The 19,172-nt window shown below is 45.6% G+C and overlaps 1 protein-coding gene across 1 annotated transcript in view; it reads right to left on the bottom strand.

The window, feature by feature from the left end:
• LOC140425006 (protein EFR3 homolog B-like) overlaps nt 1-19,172 on the bottom strand; it is a 252,529-nt gene that overhangs the window by 28,351 nt on the left and 205,006 nt on the right. Inside the window, exon 10 of the mRNA XM_072508816.1 lies at nt 13,700-13,858. Within this exon, the coding sequence (XP_072364917.1) occupies nt 13,700-13,858 (159 nt within the window). The remainder of the gene's footprint in view (nt 1-13,699; nt 13,859-19,172) is intronic.

The following is a 19,172-nucleotide window of genomic DNA, read 5'->3' as shown; positions in this document are numbered from 1 at the left end:
TTTAGTAGCTTTCTGTTGCCCCCTAAAGATTTCCCAGTCCTCTAGTCTCCCACTAATCTTTGCTACTTTGTATGTTTTTTCCTTCAATTTGATACTCTCCCTTATTTCCTTAGATATCCACGGTCGATTTTCCCTCTTTGTACCGTCCTTCCTTTTTGTTGTTATAAACCTTTGCTGGGCACTGTGAAAAATCACTTGGAAGGTTCTCCACTGTTCCTCAACTGTTTCACCATAAAGTCTTTGCTCCCAGTCTACCTTAGCTAGTTCGTCTCCCATCCCATTGCAATCGCCTTTGTTTACGCACAGACTCAGAATAAATATCAACAAGGTACCATCAGGAACAGACACAGTATAAATATCAACAAGGTACCATCAGGAACAGACACAGTATAAATATCAACAAGGTACCATCAGGAACAGACACAGTATAAATAACAACAAGGTACCATCAGGAACAGACACAGTATAAATATCAACAAGGTACCATCAGGAACAGACACAGTATAAATATCACCAAGGTACCATCAGGAACAGACAGTATAAATATCAACAAGTTACCATCAGGAACAGACACAGTATAAATATCAACAAGGTACCATCAGGAAGAGACAGTATAAATATCAACAAGGTACCATCAGGAACAGACAGTATAAATATCAACAAGGTACCATCAGGAACAGACAGTATAAATATCAACAAGTTACCATCAGGAACAGACACAGTATAAATATCAACAAGGTACCATCAGGAAGAGACAGTATAAATATCAACAAGGTACCATCAGGAACAGACAGTATAAATATCAACAAGGTACCATCAGGAACAGACAGTATAAATATCAACAAGGTACCATCAGGAACAGACACAGTATAAATATCAACAACTTAGCATCAGGAACAGACACAGTATAAATATCAATAAGGTAGCATCAGGAACAGACACAGTATAAATACCAACAAGGTACCATCAGGAACAGACACAGTATAAATATCAACAAGGTACCATCAGGAACAGACACAGTGTAAATATCAACAAGGTACCATCAGGAACAGTCACAATATGAATATCAACAATTTACCATCAGGAACAGATGTAGTATAAATATCAACAAGGTACCATCAGGAACAGACACAGTATAAATATCAACAAGGTACCATCAGGAACAGACACAGTATAAATATCAACAAGGTACAATCAGGAACAGACACAGTATAAATACCAACAAGGTACCATCAGGAACAGACAGTATAAATATCAACAAGGTGCCATCAGGAACAGACACAGTATAAATATCAACAAGGTACCATCAGGAACAGACAGTATAAATATCAACAAGGTACCATCAGGAACAGGCACAGTATAAATACCCACAAGGTACCATCAGGAACAGACAGTATAAATATCAACAAGGTACCATCAGGAACAGACAAAGTATAAATATCAACAAGGTACCATCAGGAACAGACACAGTATAAATATCAACAAGATACCATCAGGAACAGGCACAGTATAAATATCAACAAGGTACCATCAGGAACAGACACAGTATAAATACCAACAAGGTACCATCAGGAACAGACACAGTATAAATTTCAACAAGGTACCATCAGGAACAGACACAGTATAAATATCAACAAGGTACCATCAGGAACAGACACAGTATAAATATCAACAAGGTACCATCAGGAACAGTCACAGTATAAATATCAACAAGGTACCATCAGGAACAGACACAGTATAAATATCAACAAGGTACCATCAGGAACAGACACAGTATAAATATCAACAAGGTACCATCAGGAACAGACACAGTATACATATCAACAAGGCACCATCATGAACAGACAAAGTATAAATATCAACAAAGGACCATCAGGAACAGACACAGCATAAATATCAACAAGGTACCATCAGGAACAGACACAGTATAAATATCAACAAGGTACCATCAGGAACAGACACTGTATAAATATCAACAAGGTACCATCAGGAACAGACACTGTATAAATATCAACAAGGTACCATCAGGAACAGACACAGTGTAACTATCAACAAGGTTCCATCAGGAACAGTCACAGAATAAATATCAACAAGGTACCATCAGGAACAGACAGTATAAATATCAACAAGGTACCATCAGGAACAGAAACAGTATAAATATCAACAAGGTACCATCAGGAACAGATAGTATAAATATCAACAAGGTACCATCAGGAACAGACACAGTATAAATATCAACAATGTACCATCAGGAACAGGCACAGTATAAATATCAACAAGGTACCATCAGGAACAGACACAGTATAAATACCAACAAAGTACCATCAGGAACAGACACAGTGTAAATTTCAACAAGGTAAGATCACGAACAGACACAGTATAAATATCAACAAGGTACCATCAGGAACAGACACAGTATAAATATCAACAAGGTACCATCAGGAACAGACAGTATAAATATCAACAAGTTACCATCAGGAACAGACACAGTATAAATAACAACAAGGTACCATCAGGAAGAGACAGTATAAATATCAACAAGGTACCATCAGGAACAGACAGTATAAATATCAACAAGGTACCATCAGAAACAGACAGTATAAATATCAACAAGTTACCATCAGGAACAGACACAGTATAAATATCAACAAGGTACCATCAGGAAGAGACAGTATAAATATCAACAAGGTACCATCAGGAACAGACAGTATAAATATCAACAAGGTACCATCAGGAACAAACAGTATAAATATCAACAAGGTACCATCAGGAACAGACACAGTATAAATATCAACAACTTAGCATCAGGAACAGACACAGTATAAATATCAACAAGGTAGCATCAGGAACAGACACAGTATAAATACCAACAAGGTACCATCAGGAACAGACACAGTATAAATATCAACAAGGTACCATCAGGAACAGACACAGTGTAACTATCAACAAGGTACCATCAGGAACAGTCACAGTATGAATATCAACAATTTACCATCAGGAACAGATGTAGTATAAATATCAACAAGGTACCATCAGGAACAGACACAGTATAAAAATCAACAAGGTACCACCTGGAACAGACACAGTATAAATATCAACAAGGTACAATCAGGAACAGACACAGTATGAATACCAACAAGGTACCATCAGGAACAGACAGTATAAATATCAACAAGGTACCATCAGGAACAGACACAGTATAAATATCAACAAGGTAGCATCAGGAACAGACACAGTATAAATACCAACAAGGTACCATCAGGAACAGACACAGTATAAATATCAACAAGGTACCATCAGGAACAGACACAGTGTAACTATCAACAAGGTACCATCAGGAACAGTCACAGTATGAATATCAACAATTTACCATCAGGAACAGATGTAGTATAAATATCAACAAGGTACCATCAGGAACAGACACAGTATAAATATCAACAAGGTACCATCTGGAACAGACAGTATAAATATCAACAAGGTACCATCAGGAACAGACACAGTATAAATTTCAACAAGGTACCATCAGGAACAGACAGTATAAATATCAACAAGGTACCATCAGGAACAGGCACAGAATAAATACCAACAAGGTACCATCAGGAACAGACAGTATAAATATCAACAAGGTACCATCAGGAACAGACAAAGTATAAATATCAACAAGGTACCATCAGGAACAGACACAGTATAAATATCAACAAGATACCATCAGGAACAGGCACAGTATAAATATCAACAAGGTACCATCAGGAACAGACACAGTATAAATACCAACAAGGTACCATCAGGAACAGGCACAGTATAAATATCAACAAGGTACCATCAGGAACAGACACAGTATAAATACCAACAAGGTACCATCAGGAACAGACACAGAATAAATATCAACAAGGTACCATCAGGAACAGACACAGTATAAATATCAACAAGGTACCATCAGGAACAGACACAGTATAAATATCAACAAGGTACCATCAGGAACAGACACAGTATAAATATCAACAAGGTACCATCAGGAACAGACACAGTATAAATATCAACAAGGTACCATCAGGAACAGACACAGTATAAATATCAACAATGTACCATCAGGAACAGACACAGTATACATATCAACAAGGCACCATCATGAACAGACAAAGTATAAATATCAACAAAGGACCATCAGGAACAGGCACAGTATAAATATCAACAAGGTACCATCAGGAACAGACACAGTATAAATACCAACAAAGTACCATCAGGAACAGACACAGTATAAATTTCAACAAGGTAAGATCACGAACAGACACAGTATAAATATCAACAAGGTACCATCAGGAACAGACACAGTATAAATATCAACAAGGTACCATCAGGAACAGACACAGTATAAATATCAACAAGGTACCATCAGGAACAGACACAGTATAAATATCAACAAGGTACCATCAGGAACAGACACAGTATAAATATCAACAAGGTACCATCAGGAACAGACACAGTATGAATATCAACAAGGTACCATCAGGAACAGACACAGTATAAATATCAACAAGGTACCATCAGGAACAGACACAGTGTAAATATCAACAAGGTACCATCAGGAACAGACACAGTATAAATATCAACAAGGTACCATCAGGAACAGACACAGTGTAAATATCAACAAGGTACCATCAGGAACAGACACAGTGTAAATATCAACAAGGTACCATCAGGAACAGACACAGTATAAATATCAACAAGGTACCATCAGGAACAGACACAGTATAAATATCAACAAGGTACCATCAGGAACAGACACAGTATAAATACCAACAAGGTACCATCAGGAACAGACACAGTATAAATATCAACAAGATACCAACAGCAACAGACAGAGTATAAATATCAACAAGGTACCATCAGGAACAGACACAGTATAAATATCAACAAGGTACCATCAGGAACAGACACAGTATAAATATCAACAAGGTACCATCAGGAACAGACACAGTATAAATATCAACAAGGTACCATCAGGAACAGACAGTATAAATATCAACAAGGTACCATCAAGAACAGACACAGTATAAATATCAACAAGGTACCATGAGGAACAGACACAGTATAAATATCAACAAGGTACCATCAGGAACAGGCACAGTATAAATATCAACAAGGTACCATCAGGAACAGACACAGCATTAATATCAACAAGGTACCATCAGGAACAGACAGAGAATAAATACCAACAAGGTACCATCAGGAAAACACACAGTATATATATCAACAAGATACCATCAGGAACAGACAGTATAAATATCAACAAGGTACCATCAGGAACAGACACAGTATAAATAACAACAAGGTATCATCAGGAACAGACAGTATAAATATCAACAAGGTACCATCAGGAACAGACACAGCATTAATATCAAAAAGGTACCATCAGGAACAGACACAGAATAAATACCAACAAGGTACCATCAGGAACAGACACAGTATAAATATCAACAAGGTACCATCATGAGCAGACAGTATAAATATCAACAAGGTACCATCAGGAACAGACAGTATAAATATCAACAAGTTACCATCAGGAACAGACACAGTATAAATATCAACAAGGTACCATCAGGAACAGACACAGTATAAATATCAACAAGGTACCATCAGGAACAGGCACAGTATAAATATCAACAAGGTACCATCAGGAACAGACACAGCATTAATATCAACAAGGTACCATCAGGAACAGACAGAGAATAAATACCAACAAGGTACCATCAGGAAAACACACAGTATATATATCAACAAGATACCATCAGGAACAGACAGTATAAATATCAACAAGGTACCATCAGGAACAGACACAGTATAAATAACAACAAGGTATCATCAGGAACAGACAGTATAAATATCAACAAGGTACCATCAGGAACAGACACAGCATTAATATCAAAAAGGTACCATCAGGAACAGACACAGAATAAATACCAACAAGGTACCATCAGGAACAGACACAGTATAAATATCAACAAGGTACCATCATGAGCAGACAGTATAAATATCAACAAGGTACCATCAGGAACAGACAGTATAAATATCAACAAGTTACCATCAGGAACAGACACAGTATAAATATCAACAAGGTACCATCAGGAACAGACACAGTATAAATATCAACAAGGTACCATCAGGAACAGACAGTATAAATATCAACAAGGTACCATCAGGAACAGGCACAGTATAAATATCAACAAGGTACCATCAGGAACAGACACAGTATAAATATCAACAAGGTACCATCAGGAACAGACACAGCATAAATATCACCAAGGTACCATCAGGAACAGACAGTATAAATATCAACAAGGTACCATCAGGAACAGACACAGTATAAATATCAACAAGGTACCATCAGGAACAGACAGTATAAATATCAACAAGGTACCATCAGGAACAGACAGTATAAATATCAACAAGGTACCATCAGGAACAGACACAGTATAAATATCAACAAGGTACCATCAGGAACAGACACAGTATAAATATCAACAAGGTACCATCAGGAACAGACACAGCATAAATATCAACAAGGTACCATCAGGAACAGACAGTATAAATATCAACAAGGTACCCTCAGGAACAGGCACAGTATAAATATCAACAAGGTACCATCAGGAACAGACACAGCATAAATATCACCAAGGTACCATCAGGAACAGACAGTATAAATATCAACAAGGTACCATCAGGAACAGACAGTATAAATATCAACAAGGTACCATCAGGAACAGACAGTATAAATATCAACAAGGTACCATCAGAAACAGACACAGCATAAATATCAACAAGGTACCATCAGGAACAGACAGTATAAATATCTACAAGGTACCCTCAGGAACAGGCACAGTATAAATATCAACAAGGTACCATCAGGAACAGACACAGCATAAATATCACCAAGGTACCATCAGGAACAGACAGTATAAATATCAACAAGGTACCATCAGGAACAGACAGTATAAATATCAACAAGGTACCATCAGGAACAGACAGTATAAATATCAACAAGGTACCATCAGGAACAGACACAGTATAAATATTAGAATGTGCCATCAGCAAGAAACTCAATAATAGTGAAAAGTAAGTTTATGGGTCTGTGGGACACTTTCAGAGAGCTGCTATAGAATGATGGTAGAAATAGGATGGAATAGGGGATTGGTACTGTGAAATCTCTCACTGAGTTGCTACACGTGTAATTTTGTTCCCGCTATGGAGTGCCCATTGCGACTCCAGACGATCAGTGCTGATCTGGCTGATTTGGCAAGGTGTTGATTTTTAACTTGGTGCCTCTGTTTCTCCTTCTCCGAGGGGAATGTTGGTTTATATTCAACATCTAATAAAGTGATCACAGCAATGGTCTGCGTCTCCATTGGGAATGTTGATCTCAGTCCGGCCCCTGATAAAAAGTCAGGGTTTGTATTGGTGAATTAGGGATATTTGACCATGACACGATACTATCTTGAAGTATAAATAACCAAGTCACTGGCATGGTTTCTGCTTTTGAAAGAAATTGTGGAGCTTTGTAATTTGGTGCAGAGAGGGAGAAGGTGCTTTTCCCGACTGTTTTTCCCTCTCTCTTTCTTCTGGCCTGTAACTTTTAATCAGCAGGGAGAGAACCAGAGAGCGTCTGAGAACCTGGGAATGTAAGTAAGTGATTTTTACTCATTTTTACTTTTATTACCTGTTCACATTGTGTGTGTGTGTGTGGGGGGGGGGGGGGGGGGGGGAGAAACTGAAGTGACATCACAGAAAAGCTATGAACTGATTGGCTGGTTGGGAATCTACACTAAATTTTAAAAATTAAGCATTGTTAACTAATTAAACATAATTACTTAATTACTTATTTATAATTTAGAGGGGTATCTAAACCACATTTCGGAGAGTACTGTATTTAGCTTTCACATTTATAGTAGAAATCTAGTGATGGGAAACATATAGATAACAGTAACTTTTTTTTAAAAATGTAAATTTAATTTACTAATTAATTGACGCAATGTCAGTTAGAGGGGTGCAGTGCTCTGGCTGTGAGATGTGGCAGGTCCGGGAGGCTTCCAGTGTCCCGGATGGCTTCATCTGCAGAAAGTGCACCCAACTGGAGCTCCTCACAGACCGCATGGTTCGGTTGGAGCAGCAATTGGATGCACTTAGGAGCATGCAGGTGGCGGAAAGCGTCACAGATCGCAGTTATATAAATGTGGTCACACCCAAGGTGCAGGCAGAGAAATGGGTGACCACCAGAAAGGGCAGGCAGTCAGTGCAGGAATCCCCTGTGGTTGTCCCCCTCTCGAACAGGTATACATACCCCTTTGGATGCTGTCAGGGGTTATAGCCTATCAGGGGAAAACAGCAGCAGCCAGAGCAGTGGCACCACGGCTGGCTCTGATGTTCAGAAGGGAGGGTCAAAGCGCAGAAGAGCAATAGTCATAGCGGACTCTATAGTCAGGGGCACAGATAGGCGCTTCTGAGAATGTGAAAGAGACTCCAGGATGGTATGTTGCCTCCCTGGTGCCAGGGTCCAGGATGTCTCCGAACTGGTAGAGGGCATCCTGAAGGGTAGGGCAAACAGGCAGAGGTCGTTGTACATATTGGTACTAACGACATAGGCAGGAAGGGGCATGAGGTCCTGCAGCAGGAGTTCAGGGAGCTAGGCAGAAAGTTAAAAGACAGGACCTCTGGGATTGTAATCTCGGGATTACTCCCTGTGCCACGTGCCAGTGAGGCTAGAAATAGGAAGATAGAGCAGACAAACACGTGACTAAACAGCTGGTGTAGGAGGGAGGGTTTCCGTTATCTGGACCACTGGGAGCTCTTCCGGGGCAGGTGTGACCTGTATAAGAAGGATGGGTTGCATCTAAACCAGAGAGGCATAAATATCCTGGCCGCGAGGTTTGCTAGTGTCACACGGGAGGGTTTAAACTAGTATAGCAGGGGGGTGGGCACGGGAGCAATAGGTCAGAAGGTGAGAGCATTGAGGGAGAACTAGGGAATAGGGACAGTGTGGCTCTGAGGCAGAGCAGACGGGGAGAAGTTGCTGAACACAGCGGGTCTGGTGGCCTGAAGTGCATATGTTTTAATGCAAGAAGTATTGCGGGAAAGGCAGATGAACTTAGAGCTTGGATTAGTACTTGGAACTATGATGTTGTTGCCATTACAGAGACCTGGTTGAGGGAAGGGCAGGAATGGTAGCTAAACGTTCCAGGATTTAGATGTTTCAGGCGGGATAGAGGGGGATGTAAAAGGTGTGGTGGAGTTGCGCTATTGGTTAGAGAGAATATCACAGCTGTACTACAGGAGGACACCTCAGAGGGCAGTGAGGCTATATGGGTAGAGATCAGGAATAAGAAGGGTGCAGTCACAATGTTGGGGGTTTACTACAGGCCTCCCAACAGCCAGCGGGAGATAGAGGAGCAGATAGGTAGACAGATTTTGGAAAAGAGTAAAAACAACAGGGTTGTTGTGATGGGAGACTTCAACTTCCCCAATATTGACTGGGACTCACATAGTGCCAAGGGCTTAGACGGGGCAGAGTTTGTAAGGAGCATCCAGGATGGCTTCTTAAAACAATATGTAGACAGTCCTACCAGGGAAGGGGCTGTACATTCAGAGCGGTTGAATAAACTTGGTTTGTTCTCACAGGAACGAAGGAGGTTGAGGGGAGACCTGATAGAGGTATACAAAATTATGAGGGGCATAGACAGAGTGGATAGTCAGAGGCTTTTCCCCAGTGTAGAGGGGTCAATTACTAGGGGGCATGGGTTTAAGGTGAGAGGGGCAAGGTTTAGAGTAGATGTACGAGGCAAGTTTTTTACGCAGAGGGTAGTGGGTGCCTGGAACTCGCTACCGGAGGAGGTGGTGGAAGCAGGGACGATAGGGACATTTAAGGGGCATCTTGACAAATACATGAATAGGATGGGAATAGAAGGATACGGACCCAGGAAGTGTAGAAGATTGTAGTTTAGTCGGGCAGCATGGTCGGCACGGGCTTGGAGGGCCGAAGGGCCTGTTCCTGTGCTGTACATTTCTTTGTTCTTTGTTCTTGTTCTTTGGTATTGGGGAATGAGCCCGGCCAGGTGGTAGAAGTTTCAGTAGGGGAGCATTTCGGGAAGAGTGACCACAATTCAGTAAATTTTAAAGCGCTGGTGGACAAGGATAAGAGTGGTCCTAGGGTGAATGTGCTAAATTGGGGGAAGGCTAATTATAACAATATTAGGCAGGAACTGAAGAAGCTAGATTGGGGGCGGATGTTTGAAGGTAAATCAACATCTGACATGTGGGAGGCTTTCAAGTATCAGTTGAAAGGAATTCAGGATCGGCATGTTCCTGTGAGGAAGAAGGATAAATATGGCAATTTTCGGGAACCTTGGATGACGAGAGATATTGTAGGCCTCGTCAAAAAGAAAAAGGAGGCATTTGTCAGGGCTACAAGGTTGGGAACAGACAAAGCCTGTGTGGAATATAAGGAAAGTAGGAAGGAACTTAAGCAAGGAGTCAGGAGGGCTAGAAGGGGTCACGAAAAGTCATTGGCAAATAGGGTTAAGGAAAATCCCAAGGCTTTTTACACGTACATAAAAAGCAAGAGGGTAGCCAGGGAAAGGGTTGGCCCACTGAAGGATAGGCAAGGGAATCTATGTGTGAAGCCAGAGGAAATGGGCGAGGTACTAAATGAATACTTTGCATCAGTATTCACCAAAGAGAACAAATTGGTCGATGTTGAGCCTGGAGAAGGGTGTGTAGATAGCCTGGGTCACATTGAGATCCAAAAAAACGAGGTGTTGGGTGTCTTGAAAAATATTACGGAAGATAAGCCCCCAGGGCCTGATGGGATCTACCCCAGAATACTGAAGGAGGCTGGAGAGGAAATTGCTGAGGCCTTGACAGAAATCTTTGGATCCTCACTGTCTTCAGGTGATGTCCCGGAGGACTGGAGAATAGCTAATGTTGTTCCTCTGTTTAAGAAGGGTAGCAAGGATAATCCTGGGAACTACAGGCCGGTGAGCCTTACGTCAGTGGTAGGGAAATTACTGGAGAGAATTCTTCGAGACAGGATCTACTCCTATTTGGAAGCAAATGGACGTATTAGTGAGCGGCAGCATGGTTTTGTGAAGGGGAGGTCGTGTCTCACTAACTTGATCGAGTTTTCCGAAGAGGTCACAAAGATGATTGATGCAGGTAGGGCAGTGGATGTTGTCTATCTGGACTTCAGTAAGGCCTTTGACAAGGTCCCTCATGGTAGACTAGTACAAAAGGTGAAGTCACACAGGATCAGGGGTGAGCTGGCAAGGTGGATACAGAAATGGCTAGGTCATAGAAGGCAGAGAGTAGCAATGGAAGGATGTTTTTCTAATTGGACGGCTGTGACTAGTGGTGTTCCGCGGGGATCAGAGCTGGGACCTTTGCTGTTTGTAGTATATATAAATGATTTAGAGGAAAATGTAACTGGTCTGATTAGTAAGTTTGCAGACAACAACAAAGAACAAAGAAATGTACAGCACAGGAACAGGCCCTTCAGCCCTCCAAGCCCGTGCTGACCATGCTGCCTGACTAAACTACAATCTTCTACACTTCCTGGGTCCGTATCCCTCTATTCCCATCCTATTCATGTATTTGTCAAGATGCCCCTTAAATGTCACTATCGTCCCTGCTTCCACCACCTCCTCCGGTAGACGACACAAAGGTTGGTGGAATTGCGGATAGCGATGAGGACTGTCAGAGGATACAGCAGGAGTTAGATTGTTTGGAGACTTGGGCAGAGAGATGGCAGATGGAGTTTAATCCGGACAAATGTGAGGTAATGCATTTTGGAAGGTCTAATGCAGGTAGGGAATATACAGTGAATGGTAGAACCCTCAAGAGTATTGACAGTCAGAGACATCTAGGTGTACAGGTCCACAGGTCAGTGAAAGGGGAAACACAGGTGGAGAAGGTAGTCAAGAAGGCATACGGCATGCTTGCCTTCATTGGCCGGGGCATTGTGTATAAGAATTGGCAAGTCATGTTGCAGCTGTATTGAACCTTAGTTAGGCCACACTTGGAGTATAGTGTTCAATTCTGGTCGCCACAGTACCAGAAGGATGTGGAGGCTTTGGAGAGGGTGCAGAAGAGATTTACCAGGATGTTGCCTGGTCTGGAGGGCATTAGGTATGAGGAGCGGTTGAATAAACTCGGTTTGTTCTCACTGGAACGACGGAGGTTGAGGGCCGACCTGATAGAGGCTTACAAGATTATGAGGGGTATAGACAGAGTGGATAGTCAGAGGCCTTTTCCCAGGGTAGAGGGGTCAATTACTAGGGGGCATAGGTTTAAGTTGCGAGGGGCAAGGTTTAAAGGAGATGTACGAGGCAAGTTTTTTTACACAGAGGGTAGTGGGTGCCTGGAACTCGCTGCCGGAGGAGGTGGTGGAAGCAGGGACGACAGTGACATTTAAGGGGCATCTTGACAAATACATGAATAGGATGGGAATAGAGGGATACGGACCTCGGAAGTGTAGAGGATTGTAGTTTAGTCGGGCAGCATGGTCGGCACGGGCTTGGAGGGCTGAAGGGCCTGTTCCTGTGCTGCACTTTTCTTTGTTCTTTGTTAACGTGGCGGGTCCTATTTATTTATTCGCTTTTATTTGTTCATGGCAGTTATTGCCAAGACCAAGTTCCATTGCCCATCCCTAACTACTCTTCTAAGGTGGTGGGGAGCTGCCTTCTTGAACCTCTGAATCCATGTGGTGTAGGTACACCCATTGTGCTGTTAGAGATGGAGCTCCAGGATATTGCCCCAACGACAGTGAAGGAACGGCGAGATATTTCCAAGTCAGGGTGGTGAGTGACTTGGAGAGGAACCTCCAGGTGGTGGGGTTCCCAGGTACCTGCTGCCCTTCTAGATGGTAGTGGCCGTGGATTTGTAAGGTTCAGGCAAAGGAGGCATCATGGTGCACACTGCTGCCACCGTGTGTCAGTGATAGGAAAGATTCTGGATGAGATGCTTTGTACTGGATGTTGTTGAGGGTCCTGAGAATTTTTGGAGATGCGCTGATCCAAACAAGTGGATGAATATACAGAATTCCCAGCCTCTGACCTGCCCTTGTATCCACAGTATTTGTATTGCTGGTCCAATTCCGTTTCTAGTTCATGGTAACTCTCCTACACGTTGATGGTGGGATGTTCAATCCTGGCAATGTCAAGGGAAGATGGTGAAATTCGTTTTTACTGGACATTATAATTGCCCAGCACTTATATGGCACAAATATTACTTACCAGTCCTAGCCTGATGTAGTCCAGCTATTTCTGAATGTGGACTGCTTCAATGTCAGAGGAGTTATAAATGATATTGCAAATTGACAATCAACACTTCTGAACAAAGGAAAGTAAAAGACTAAGCAGCTGGAGATGGGTGGGTGCAGGACAGGCCAGTCGGTCGAAATGCTGCCAATATAACTGGAGGAATGGAAGAGATTTCACATCAAACCTAAAGCACTATAAATTGGGAAAGATATGAGATTGTTCACTTCGGAAACTATAAATTCCGGGCAGCATCTTTGCCTCAGCAGTGCCAGGTGTCTCGATTTAAAGTTTTCAACAGGGATGTGCAAAAGATGTTGGCCTTGTGAGCGATGCCCACAAAGCGAGATTGAAAAGACGCTGAGCCAGGTTAAAGCAGGACAATGTTGTACACTTACCGATAGTCTTGATGACAGCCTCCTGAAAAACCCTCTCCTCGTGCTCTTTAATGATCTGGTTACTGATGTTGGGGGCTGAATCGCTGCCCGTCAGTTCATAGTCAATGCTGAGACGTAGATGGCGCAGCAGGGTGTTGAACACCTCCAGCACTGTTGGCCCTGTGTCAGAAAGTTAAGTGCACATTCCATAATCTGAGGGACAGCTGTGAGATTTTGATAATTCTACTCATTTTTAGGGTTTCTATGTTAGTCATAAATAATACCGATGCATTTTATTTTAACCCTTCTTAGACAGTTCAGCTTGAATTTCTGAGACTGGGACATTTTGCAGTTCAGGCTGGGGACAGAATGGCAGCTGTTTGGAAGGTACTGGTGTTAATCGATTTTATCACTTTGAAGCTGCCTTGAAGGTCTGGGTCCAGCAGCTGAATGGGATCTGATGTGTTTTGTGAGTTGGTTCAACGTTGACTGCAACTGGATGCAGTGAAACTGGAAACAGGCGTCTGACACAGGAGATGGTCCAACACTGTTTTATTGAACTCCCTGATTGCTGTACATAGTCTGCTGTGAGTTGACACTCTATCAATCTAACTGATACCCTCCTACTGGCTTGACCAGACTAACTCTCTACCTCATGGTGATAGTGCTCACTGGCTTGTGCACTCTCACTATCTCAGTAACTGTGTCCTGTAGAGAGAGGGAGAGTCTTAATGCCCTGTGTGCTTTATAGTGGTGGTGTCCTGTCTGGTGATTGGTTGTTCTGTGTCGTGTGTGTTCATTGGTTATCCTGTGTGTCAATCACTGCCTGTCTGCAGCTCATTATATACATGAGTGGATATTATGACATCTCCCCTTTTTGAAGTAAATTTTGGAACGTGGCGATATGTATACATGCATGATTATATACAAGTGGTGAGTGAATGAACATATGTAGATGGGAAGGTGTCTATCGTGCAGATACAGAGCAAACTGAACAGAATTTACAAGATTTAAGTCTATAGATTCAGTCTTTGTGGGGGGCGACGAATTCTTGTCGATCTTGGACAGGCGGAATTGCTGCCAGATCGGTGGCCTCGTGGAGCGAGATGTCCGGAGGAGGCATGATGACATGCGGAGAAGTGCGGCCAGGCGGTGGGCAGGGAACTTTGCGTAGCGCCCTCCTGTTGCACCGTAGAATGGAGCCATCAGTCATTTGGACAACAAAGGACCTGGGGGCAGCCTGCCTGACGACAATAGCTGGGGCTGACCAACCTCCCTCAGGCAACTGGACGCGAACAACATCGTCTGGAGCCAGCGCAGGTAGATCCTTGGCACGAGCATCATATGTGATCTGCTGCTGGTCCCTGGATCGCTGCACTTTCTGCAGCACCGTGAGGCGGTCAAGGTCTGGAAGATGGATGGCTGGAACAGCTGCGGTTCATGAGCAGCTCAGCCGGAGACAAACAGGTCGACAGAGGGGTTGCCCTGTATGCCAACCACCGCTTGACAATATGGACCCTTTTTCGGCCTTCCCGTTTGATTACGGGTAATGGGGACTGGATGTGATGTGACTGAAGTGGTCGGATCATGCAAAGTCGGACCACTCTTGGCTGTAGAAACATGGACCATTGTCACTCATTACTGTGAGTGGTATGCCGTACCTGGCAAACGTCTCTTTGCAGGCTTCAATCACTGACTTGGACGTGAGGTCCGACAGTTTCACCACTTCCGGGTAGCTGGAGAAGTAGTCGACCAAGAGCATGTAATCATGCCCATTTGCGTGAAAGAGGTCTATCCCCACCTTGGACCACGGAGAAGTCACGATCTCGTGCTGTTGCAGTGTTTCCTTGGGCTGAGCTGGTTGAAACTTCTGACATGTTGTGCAGTTGAGGACCATGTTGGTTGTGTCCTGGCTGATGCCAGGCCAGTAGACTGCCTGCCGAGCTCTGCGTCGACATTTTTCGACCCCATGGCGACCCTCATGGATCTGTCCGAGCACCATGGCTTGAATGCTTTGGGGAATGACGATTCTATCTAGTTTAAGAAGGATCCCCTCGACAACCGTTAACTCGTCCTTAACATTGAAGAACTGGGGGCACTGTCCCTTTTGCCAGCCATGGGCGAGGTGTTGCATCACGCGCTGCAGTAGAGGGTCTTTGGCAGTTTCTTCGCGTATCTGGACAACTCGTCCATCAGTGGCTGGGAGGTTGCTGGCACACAACTGCACCTGTGCCTCGATGTGGCAAATGAAGTCGCCCGGTTCACACGGCGTGGTGATGGATCGGGTGAACCGTGAGGCAGCAGTGCTAACCACTGGGCCACCGTGCTGCCCCGGTCCTCAGCACCGTGAGGCAGCAGTGCTAACCACTGGGCCACCGTGCTGCCCTGGTCCTCAGCACCGTGAGGCAGCAGTGCTAACCACTGTGCCACCGTGCTGCCCTGGTCCTCAGCACCGTGAGGCAGCAGTGCTAACCACTGGGCCACCGTGCTGCCCTGGTCCTCAGCACCGTGAGGCAGCAGTGCTAACCACTGGGCCACCGTGCTGCCCTGGTCCTCAGCACCGTGAGGCAGCAGTGCTAACCACTGGGCCACCGTGCTGCCCTGGTCCGGAGCTGTGAGGCAGCAGTGCTAACCACTGACCCACCGTGCTGTCCTGGTCCTCAGCACTGTGAGGCAGCAGTGCTAACCACTGTCCCACCGTGCTGCCCTGGTCCTGAGCTGTGAGGCAGCAGTGCTAACCACTGACCCACCGTGCTGCCCTGGTCCTCAGCACTGTGAGGCAGCAGTGCTAACCACTGTCCCACCGTGCTGTCCTGGTCCTCAGCGCCGTGAGGCAGCAGTGCTAACCACTGTGCACCGTGCTGCCCTGGTCCTCAGCACCGTGAGGCAGCAGTGCTAACCACTGTCCCACCGTGCTGCCCTGGTCCTGAGCTGTGAGGCAGCAGTGCTAACCACTGACCCACCGTGCTGCCCTGGTCCTCAGCACTGTGAGGCAGCAGTGCTAACCACTGTCCCACCGTGCTGCCCTGATCCTGGGCTGTGAGGCAGCAGTGCTAACCACTGTGCCACTGTGCTGTCCTGGTCCTCAGCACTGTGAGGCAGCAGTGCTAACCACTGTCCCACCGTGCTGTCCTGGTCCTCAGCGCCGTGAGGCAGCAGTGCTAACCACTGTCCCACCGTGCTGCCCTGGTCCTCAGCACCGTGAGGCAGCAGTGCTAACCACTGGGCCACCGTGCTGCCCCGGTCCTCAGCACCGTGAGGCAGCAGTGCTAACCACTGGGCCACCGTGCTGTCCTGGTCCTCAGCGCCGTGAGGCAGCAGTGCTAACCACTGACCCACCGTGCTGCCCTGGCACTGTGAGGCAGCAGTGCTAACCACTGTGCCACCGTGCTGCCCTGGTCCTCAGCACCGTGAGGCAGCAGTGCTAACCACTGGGCCACCGTGCTGCCCTGGTCCTCAGCACCGTGAGGCAGCAGTGCTAACCACTGGGCCACCGTGCTGCCCGGGTCCTCAGCACCGTGAGGCAGCAGTGCTAACCACTGGGCCACCATGCTGCCCGGGTCCTCAGCACCGTGAGGCAGCAGTGCTAACCACTGGGCCACCGTGCCACCCCAGAAACATATTTGGTTGTGTGGGGACTGCTGGCGAGAGGGTGTTTCCTCTCACAGGGGAATCCAGGTCGAGGGGCACTGTTTTCAAAATGGGGTCTCGCATTTAAGATGTAGACGAGGAGGAATCTATTCTCTCAGGTGGTTGTCAATCTTTGGAATTGTCTTCCACATTAAGCAGCGGGTGCTGGATTTTGAACGTATTTAAGGCTGCTTTGGACACTGTTATAACCTGCCTGCTTATATATATTTCTTTCTATCCTACAACTCGTGCTGGATTCTTCCTGGTCCTCACAAAACTGGCGACGAGGGTTAAAGTGAATAGCTGTCTACACTGCTGAAGCCACCTCCCTGGATTTTTGTTGGATACGGGTTGGAAGTTGTTTTCTATTATACCATGCCTCTGTACGGACGTTTGGATGTTTTTGATGCTGCGCTGGAAAGCTGGAACCAGTACACACAACGGATGCGTTACTATTTCCGGGTAAACTATATCACCGAAAACGAGCGCCAGGTGGTCATATTGCTCACCGCCTGCGGGCCGCATACGTTTGACCAAACGTTACGTACCCAGCTGCGCTGGACACCAAGACATTTGATGAACTTGTGAGCTTAGTGGGGCAACATTTTAGCCCAACTCCGTCCACAATAGTCCAGCGTTACCGGTTTAATACCACTGAGAGGACCCCAGGAGAATCCCTTGTCGATTTTTTATCCAGGCTACGCAGGATTGCGGAATACTGTGACTATGGTGAGACCTTGTCAGAAATGTTACGCGACCGTTTGGTTTGCGGTATTAACAATGCGGCCACCCAGAGAAAGTTGTTAGCTGAGCCAACATTGACTTTTCAACAGGCAATACAAATAGTATTGTCCCGAGAGAGCGCAGAACGGGGAGTGCAGGAGCTACAGGGAATGGAGGTGCACGCCTTGGGGCGCAACCCCTTCCATCCAAAAGCATCTCCCCCCCACCCCTGTGGTACCTTGGGCGGGGCGACGTCCTGATCGATGTCAGTGGCCGTCGGATGTTCCTCCCCGAAAGGAGCCTTCTCCAGAACCGATGGATGAGGAGCCATGTCCGTGTCAGACTTGTAGGCGCCGACCCCGTCGTGGACGCCGGTCCTGGGGGCGCCGGAGGCGCCGTCGTTCCGACCGAAACTGGAGCCAGCCCAGGGGCCGTACGTTCCATGTGGATGAACCTGCGGCGACTACTCCCGAGGACGTGGAGACGGAGGACGACTGCCTGCAGCTGCATTGTGTGGCAGCTCCCCGTGTGGCCCCCATTAAGGTGACAGTACGGGTCAATGGCCACCCGCTGGAGATGGAGTTGGACACTGGCGCAGCGGTCTCCGTGATCGCCCAGAGGACATTCGACCGCATCAAGCAGGGTATACAGACCCTTACATTAACCGACTCACAGGCCAGGTTGGCCACCTACACGGGGGAACCACTGGACATTGCAGGAACTACAATGACCCCTGTTGTTTATGGATGCCAGGAGGGGCGTTTCCCACTTATCGTGGTGCGCGGCCACGAGCCCAGCCTGTTGGGTCGGGACTGGTTGCGCCATTTGCGGCTGCAGTGGCAGCACATCCTCCAAACAGGTTCTGGAGGGTTGACGGAGGTGCTAGGACGATACCCAGATGTATTCCAGCCTGGTTTGGGGAAAATAAAAGGGGCCATAGCCCGTATCCAAGTCGAACCAGGAGCCACGCCGCGCTATTTCCGGGCGCGCCCAGTGCCTTACGCCTAGCTTGAGAAGGTAGAAGGGGAGCTCACTCGTTTGGAGTCCTTGGGTATTCTCAGGCCTGTCCATTTCGCTGACTGGGCAGCACCAAATGTACCTGTAATGAAGCCAGCTACCACAGTTCGCTTGTGCAGCAACT

The sequence above is a fragment of the Scyliorhinus torazame genome, chromosome 1, assembly GCF_047496885.1.
Source record: "Scyliorhinus torazame isolate Kashiwa2021f chromosome 1, sScyTor2.1, whole genome shotgun sequence".
Classification (NCBI taxonomy): domain Eukaryota; kingdom Metazoa; phylum Chordata; class Chondrichthyes; order Carcharhiniformes; family Scyliorhinidae; genus Scyliorhinus; species Scyliorhinus torazame.
This window is presented reverse-complemented; position numbering and strand designations above follow the sequence as displayed.